Below are 8,141 nucleotides of genomic sequence, written 5' to 3' on the forward strand. Positions count from 1 at the left end.
GTGACGTGCCCTGACGTGATGACTTGGCGTGACGTGACGTAGGACTGGGTCTTTTTTTTAATTTAATTTAATACACTAGAACATTAAATTAACCGAAATTTAATGGGTGAAAAATGATTGAAAAATGAAAAATGAAATTAATAGATACAAAAATGAAATTGATAGATAAAATGAATACATTATGTGGAATAAAAACGAATTAATTTGAGTGAGATAATAAATCAAAAGTTTTCACCAAAATGTAATAAAATAAAATTTATTTATTTATTGTTTTATTTCTTTCTTTCATTTTTACAAGGGCAGTGTAAAAAAAAAATGTAAAAAACCAAACATGATATTACTTAAATGAATAAATAAATACATAAATAATAATACATGAATGAATTAAATTATAAAAAAGTAACAAAAATAAAATATAATCACACACCTAAAAGAGGTTAAATAAATTAAGATAAAGTAGGATAAATGTCAAAATAAGACACAATACGATGAAATTTAGAAAGTTTAAAAAATGCACTAAAATAGATGTAGAAATACTTGACGAGACCTAGAAACAGAAATGCAATGAAACTACAATGGAGAATATCAATAAAAATTAAAAAAATCAAACATTACGAACTGAAGTTTTTGGTAAAAATACAATCTTTATTTGCGTCATACAGTTACATGTTCACAGGTCGCTCCTCAGGAGGCCATCCAGATGAGGAAGGGCAGCAGCACGGCCAGCAGGGCGCAGTACGTGTTCACGACTCTCAGGTAGAGCAGCAGACACGCCCCTAGCAACGCCGTCACCTTGGCAACACGCCGGCTTAGCAACAGCTTCCTCGCACTCTTACAGAACTGGAACAACAACACAATAAACAGTGGTAATGTTAGACTGTATGAAGGACAACAGACAACTTCAGCCAGTCTATGTTATATTATAATAGTCTTTCTTTCTTTCTTTCTTTCTTTATGTCTTTCTTTCCTTCCTTCTTTCTTTCTTTCCTTCTTTCTTTCTTTCTTTCTTTCTGACTTTCTTTCTTTCCTTCTTTTTGTCTTTCTTTCTTTCTTTCTTTCTTTCCTATGTATCTCTGTATCCATAGGTGGTCCAAATATCAATCAAGCTAAAGCAGGAAATGTAGAAACACAGAAATAAATAAAAGTAGAAATTAATAACTGAGTATTGCCAAAATTAAATGTATTTAATTTGCATGTAGGTAGGTATTTAATCATATACTTTATTCTTATACATTTTTTGTCCCTAAGTGCAGTTCTACATTCAGAGTGAATGTGGTATGAATGAATAATGGTTTTGAGTGCCTAGAAAAGCACTATAGGTCATTATAGGATATTTTAAAACTGTTACCAACCTTTTTCCTATTGTATTCTATTCTCTAGTATCATCTGATCATTTGCATTTATTTTTATATTATTGTTTTTTATCAGTAATAAGAAATAAATCCCTGTTTTTCCAGTACATGTGTTAGAGCTGGTGCAGTGTCATGGCCATAAACCACCACTAGGTGGAGCAGTTACACTGTCTAATCACCACCGGCATTCAGACACTGTAATGAAGGAGCTCCAGTTCCTGCATCAGTGTTATCAATCAAAACTTAATATAGGGCCTAAAGAGCACAAATGGGAATTACTCAATCTGCTTATGGCCAACATTTAAATTAGTTTTTATGATTATTAGTTTCCCACCGTCTGTGTGAGTAGAACTAATAACAAACCGATGCTCTTTGACTCTTGGAGCTGCTTTCAGCTTTGAAAAATGTTCCTCTGGAGAGTCGAGATGCCTCCGCTCGCCTCGTTTGCTCCGTCATTTCATTTCACAATTACACTACAATAATAATCACACGCCACAAATCAAAGTCTGCAGTGACACAACAATAGCACAGAAACAATGGCAGCTTTCATTGACGGCCTTTCATTGCTGCAACAGCGAGCGAGGCTTAAACCAATTAAAGAGGGAGGGAGGCTGGTCTGATCTGAGATCTGGGCTTTTAATCTGCGGCTCAGTGCGTCCGGTCCGACCTTTATTAAATGTGCAACACAAGGCGGATCTACTGTGAGCAAACACCCTGGTTACAGTGGTGGGAACTGGCTGCTGTAGCTGGTTTGTCGTCGTCGTGGACTCTTTCTTTCTTTCTTTTTGAGGCTTAAGGCCGTTTCCACACACAAACCGTTGGTTGTTACTCAGGTCGGGTGTCAACAGACGGGTGTGAACCACCACCGGTGCCTGATTGTTGCAATGTGTCAAAAACAATGAGTCAAATCTGCATCTGAACACACTGACATGATACACACATTTTTAAAGGGATAGTTCACCCAAAATTGAAATTTCACTCATTATCTACTCATGTGGACTAAGGGCTGGGAGAAGTTTCAGAGTCCTCCGTGGCTTCTCTGAGTTACAGGGGGTCTCGGCGTAGCAGTGCATGTCCATATGACGGTTGCAAATGGATACCAACTGTCTTCGTAACAAAAAGACACACCAAAAAACATCCAAATACCTCCATGCTGCTCGTATGTAATGTCCCTCTTGTATTGAAGCCCCAAAATGGGGGGCCGTCACGAACCGGGAAGAGGAGCTTCGAGAAGCTTCCGCTACAAAACAAGCTTGAAATATAGACTTATTTAATTTTTTTCGGGACAATTTCGCATTTCGGGGCTTCAATACAAGACGGGCTTTACATACGAGCAGCATGGAGGTATTTGAATGTTTTTTGGTGTGTCTTTTTGTTACGAAGACAGTTGGTATTGTAGTGTATTTTCTACCTCCTCTTTTGTAAGTAATTTACCATGAGAGTTACTTTTGTATTTAGTATATAATCCACTTTAAATTCTTTACTTATATCTTTAGAATTGTCTTTCATCTCCAGGTGTGTCCTTTACCTGCCTGAAGGTAAATGACTGGTATAATAAACAAGGCTTTGTTTAGACTGAACACTATATGTTTACATTAGGTCACTTTTTCTGGACATCAGTATTTGGTCTGCTTCGCCCATGTTTAAGTTAGCCTAAGGATAATTGCCTGGTCAGGATGGTAAATACCAGAGGGTAATTTGGACAGGTTAGGTATTGTTTTAGTTTATGACCATCCTGGTCACCTACATTCTTCTGTTTAGAGAGGTGGAGTTTTAGAGTATATAAGGTCTGGACTTTTGGCCAAGATCTAGAGGTCTCAAATTTGGTTCCGGAGGCTTCTCAAGGATTCGGCTGTATGACACTGTATCTTTTTTGTAATAAACCATTTTTACCATCTACAAAGAAGACGTGTCAGAGTGGTCATCTTTTCATCAGCATCAACATCGAAATATACCACAGTATCCATTTGCAACCGTTATATGGACATGCACTGCTACGCCGAGACCCCCTGTAACTCAGAGAAGCCACGGAGGACTCTGAAACTTCTCCCAGCCCTTAGTCCACATGGGGGGGAGGAGATAATGAGTGAAATTTGAATTTTGGGTGAACTATCCCTTTAAATTGGATGGCATTCACGCTTACAACTGATGTTCATCATGACTGAATGTAAACAGATTATAGAAGAGAAGATGCTGCAGAATTTACCTGAATTATCAGGTTTTAACTTCTCTTCACAGGAATTTACACAATCAGACGGTTCATGGGAAACAGGAAGTGCTAACAGCTAGTTCAGCATTTTTGTAATTTTCCGAGTAATGGATTTCCAATTCCAAGGCTCTGATTGGGCAACTCTTAGTCAGACAACAGTGACCAGCACTGCGTCCAACATGACTGTGGCTTGATAACTGTTTAACAAGCTGTTAAATGACAAAAACTGATGAAAACAATGGTGCTTCTTGATAAACTGTGTTAATTTGTTAGAAAATAAAGCCGAGACCCAACGACACCAATGAGTCACTGGTATCGTTATATTAACTTCTGAGTGGCCTTCAGCCAGTAAAAACTCTTTGTATATCCTCATGACTTAAAAATCATATTCATATTTAAAGTGTTAAAATAAATCAGATTAAACTTAAATCCACCGTCTAAGATGCTTCAGCTGCAGAGGAACAAACTCAGAGGTCGACGCTGAAGGTCTGAATGCAGATTTGAGAAGAACTAAAGAAAACATTTGAGATTTTTGTACAAAGTACAACACTGAAACACTTCTGGTTCTGGTTCAGGTCCAGTCCTGGTTCTGGTCTTATCTGGTCTGGTTCTGGTTCTGGTATGGTCTTTTCTTATCTGGTTTTGGTTCAGGTCTGGTTCTGGTTCTGGTTCTGATCTGATCTGGTCTGGTTCTGGTCTTATCTAGTTCAAGTTATGGTCCAGTCCGGTCCTGGTTCTGGTCTTATCTGGTCTGGTTCTGGTCCTGGTTCTGGTCCTGGTCCAGTCTAGTCCAGTCTAGTCCTGGTCCTGTTCCTGGTTCTGGTCTGGTCCAGTCTGGTTCTGGTTCTGGTTCTGGTCTGTTCTGGTCGTGGTCCTGGTCCAGTCTAGTCCTGGTCCTGCTCCTGGTTCTGGTCTGGTCCAGTCTGCTCCTGGTCCTGGTCCTGGTTCCGGTCCAGTCTGGTTCTTGTCTGGTCCAGTCTAGTCCTGGTTCTGGTTCTGGTTCTGGTCCTGGTCCACTCTAGTCCTAGTCCTGGTCCTGTTCCTGGTCCTGGTTCTGATCTGGTTCTAGTCCTGGTCCTGGTCTTGGTCCTGGTCCTGGTCCTGGTCCTGGTCCTGGTCCTGGTCCTGGTCCTGGTTCCGGTCCAGTCTGGTTCTAGTCTAGTCCAGTCTAGTCCTGGTTCTGGTTCTGGTTCTGGTCCTGGTCCAGTCTGGTCCAGTCTAGTCCTGGTCCTGGTTTCTGGTCCTGATCTGGTTCTAGTCCTGGTTCCAGTCTGGTCCGGTCACCTGGAAGGTCTGGAAGCTCATGTTGGTGCCGTAGCGACAGTACATGACGTAGTGTTCACAGTTGTACCACAGCAGACTGTAGCTCACGTGGCCTCGCAGCCGCTCCGCACGCACGGCCACGTCCTCGCCGCGCAGCGCCGGCCGGCTGCACACCTGGACACACAAACACAACACATCCACCAACGGGCTTTACAATTAATGTGCAAAACAACAATGACAAAAGAACATAAAAGAGAGAAGACGATGGAAAAGCGATGGGTTATTAATTCCATAATTAATTCCATATTAATGGAGGGTGAAGAACTGAATGTGGCAAATTATTCCACAGTTTTGTGGAATAACAGTAGTGGGGTTTCCCATCCATCCATTCTTATTCGCATTTTCAAAATTTGCGAAAAGCCATCCATTTATTCTCATTTGATTTGCGAAAAGTTTTGTGAACATTTGCGAAAAGCCATCCATATATTCTTATTCGCATTTTCAAAATGTGCAAAAAGCCATCCATCTATTCTTATTCGATTTGCGGAAACATTTGCGAAAATTTGCGCAAAGCCATCCATCTATTCTTATTTGCATTTTCAAAATTTGCGAAAAGCCATCCATCTATTCTTATTCAATTTGCGAAAAGTTTTGCGAAAGTTTGCGAAAAGCCATCCATCTATTCTTTTTCGATTTGCAAAAAGTTTTGCGAAAGTTTGCGAAAAGCCATCCATCTATTCTTATTCGATTCGCGGAAAGATTTGCAAAAAGCCATCCATCTATTCTTTTTCGATTTGCAAAAAGTTTTGCGAAAGTTTGCGAAAAGCCATCCATCTATTCTTATTCGATTCGCGGAAAGATTTGCAAAAAGCCATCCATCTATTCTTATTTGCATCAAAATTTGCGAAAAGCCATCCATCTATTCTTATTCAATTTGCGAAAAGTTTTGCGAAAGTTTGCGAAAAGCCATTCATCTATTCTTATTCGCATTTTCAAAATGTGCGAAAAGCCATCCATCTATTCTTATTCGCATTTGCGAAAAGATTTGTGAAAATTTGCGAAAAGCCATCCATCCATTCTTATTCGCATTTTCAAAATGTGCGAAAAGCCATCCATCTATTCTTATTCGAAAGAATAAGAGAATAGAGAATAGCTAAGTAAACAGGTTTTGCGAATAAACGATAACCGACGCCGTTCACACCATAGTATACGGTAGCTATACAAGTTTCCCAGAATGCAGCGGCACATACAGCTGTAAAACAGGCGAAAAGCTTAAGTAAGTTTTAATATTTTTTAATGCGAGAAAGTAACTGTTTAGATCCCCAATGTGCGGTTATCCAAATGACTTAGGTCTTCTCTCAATAACGAATGGAAACGGGCATAAATTCGCATTTTCTTTTCGCGCATTTTCACGAAATACGCTCAAAAAATATTGATATATTTGGATGGAAACATGACTAGTAACAGACAGGACTGTGGTGCAGACGAGCAGGTTCTGGTGTGATGGGATGTGAGTCACCTTGTCCATGGTGTTGATCAGGATCTCCGAGCCGTAGGCGAAGTCCTCGACCGAATCCACTCTGATGCTGCCGCACTGAGGAGAAACACGTCAAACTAACGTCAATGAAGCTGAACTGGGTTTAATGGTCCTTCACTACAGACTGCCCCTTTTTTATTTAAAGGGATAGTTCGACATTTTTGCCATAATCCCTATAGAGAGCCTAAGCGGAAGCAGGAAGTAACGGTCACCATGGGACCTCAACTCTGAAAAACTGGCCATTCAAATGAACGGGACGGAAAATTTTATTTCGTGATCCGTTTGAATTGTGCCATGAGAAAAAAATATGTCCTCTACCTGTTTAAAACATCACGTTTCATCCCGAGAAACCAGCCGTCTGTTGTAAAGCTATTGTAGAATAAAATTCAGAAGAATCTGTAAGCAGAAAGACTACAAGTCGCGTAGGTGGCGTCACACACCAATTGCCGCCCTTTACCGTGTCAGTTGGTGACGTATTTTTTGTGGGACACAGATTTGTAGTCCGTAGAGCGGTCTTCACACAAAATACGTTCTTCTGTTGCCGTTTTATGATAAACGGCTGATTTCTCGGCATGAAACGTGATGTTTTAAACAGGTAGAGGACATATTTTTTTCTCATGGCGCAATTCAATCGGATCACGAAATAAAATTTTCAGTCTCATTCATTTGAGTGGCGAGTTTTTCAGAGTTGAGGTCCCATGGCGCCGTTACTTCCTGCTTCCGCTTAGGCTCTCTATAGTCATAGCAGTAGGTTCGTTACCTTTAATTGTCGGTGCAAGCTATTTTTAGAACGGCGGAGCAGAGCCGTGAGCTGCTCAGAGCTACGCTACGGAGGCTCATTATGGGATTTCTTGGTTTCCCTCATCAAATACACAATCCAACAACTCCACAACGCTCTGGTGGACAAGTTGTGACCTGCACATTCACCACGCTATGAGATAATAACACAACGTTACCACACAGAGTTAAAAAATAAAAGTAAGACTCATCACCTACAAATTAACTTGTTTTTAGCAAATTTTTACGTGTTTCAAACAAATTTTTACTTGAAATAAGTAGAAAAATCTGCCAGTGAAAGCAAGTTTTTTGTGTTTGTAAGAACAAACTTGCTCCACTATCAGATTCTTCTTCTTATTTCAAGTGAAAATATGCTTGAAAGAAGTAAAAAGTGTCTAAAAACGAGCTACTTTTTTTATGTGATGAGTCTTATTTTAAGTATAATGAGATTTATTTTGACTAGAAATGACATTTTCACTAAAAATAAGACAAATATTCTCGGTATTGTTGAGTTTTTGGAGTGAATCTGGAAAAAATTTTAAGTCGAGGGCCACAAAAAGGTTATAGTCTGGAGCGCTGCAGTACCTTGGCCAGAACTCCCAGTATGAGTCTGCTGTTGGTGACCATCTGCTTGATCTGAGACTGGTCGCTGGAGACGACGGGCATGATGTCAGGGATGAAATGTGCCACTCTGGAGAGAAGGAACAAGGATTCAGACTCTCTGACCGACCAATCAGATCGCAGCGTCCATGCAGCTTCAGACTCACCTTCCTGCCCCGAGGTAAATCCCAAAGTGTGTGAACAGCGTCCGGGGAACCTCCAGAAGATCCCCCCTCCTGAACATCAGGTCGTATTTACTCTCTACCTCCACCTTCTCCTCCGCTCTCCGTCCATCATCCTCCTCTTTCCTCTTCTCTTGCTTCTTCTCCGTCTCCTTCTCCTTCTCGTGCTCGACTCCCGGCGTGGAGATGAAGAGCAGAGCGAGAAGCTGCAGAGGAAACAT

General features: G+C 40.6%; 1 protein-coding gene across 1 annotated transcript; it reads right to left on the reverse strand.

Moving 5' to 3' along the window:
* Positions 1-638: 638 nt before the first annotated feature.
* Positions 639-8,141, reverse strand: LOC146968477 (lecithin retinol acyltransferase-like). The gene is made up of 5 exons (XM_085758964.1): positions 7,906-8,141; positions 7,724-7,829; positions 6,344-6,418; positions 4,846-4,998; positions 639-840 (listed from the first exon to the last, which is right to left on the reverse strand). Exons 1-5 carry the CDS (start codon positions 8,139-8,141, stop codon positions 685-687), a joined length of 726 nt encoding a protein of 241 aa, XP_085615090.1. The 3' UTR covers positions 639-684.

The sequence above is a fragment of the Trachurus japonicus genome, chromosome 18 (genome assembly GCF_045865225.1).
Source record: "Trachurus japonicus isolate A0001 chromosome 18, Traja_1.0".
Taxonomy (NCBI): Eukaryota; Metazoa; Chordata; class Actinopteri; order Carangiformes; family Carangidae; genus Trachurus; species Trachurus japonicus.

Excerpts from the sequence above, each read along its gene's own strand:
- LOC146968477 (XM_085758964.1), bottom strand. The coding sequence starts at position 8,141 with ATGTTTCCTCTGCAGCTTCTCGCTCTGCTCTTCATCTCCACGCCGGGA. Across the intron at positions 7,830-7,905 it reads ATTTACCTCGGGGCAGGAAG|AGTGGCACATTTCATCCCTG; the intron begins GTGAGTCTGAAG and ends CCTTCTCTCCAG. Across the intron at positions 841-4,845 it reads TGAGCTTCCAGACCTTCCAG|TTCTGTAAGAGTGCGAGGAA; the intron begins GTGACCGGACCA and ends TTGTTGTTCCAG.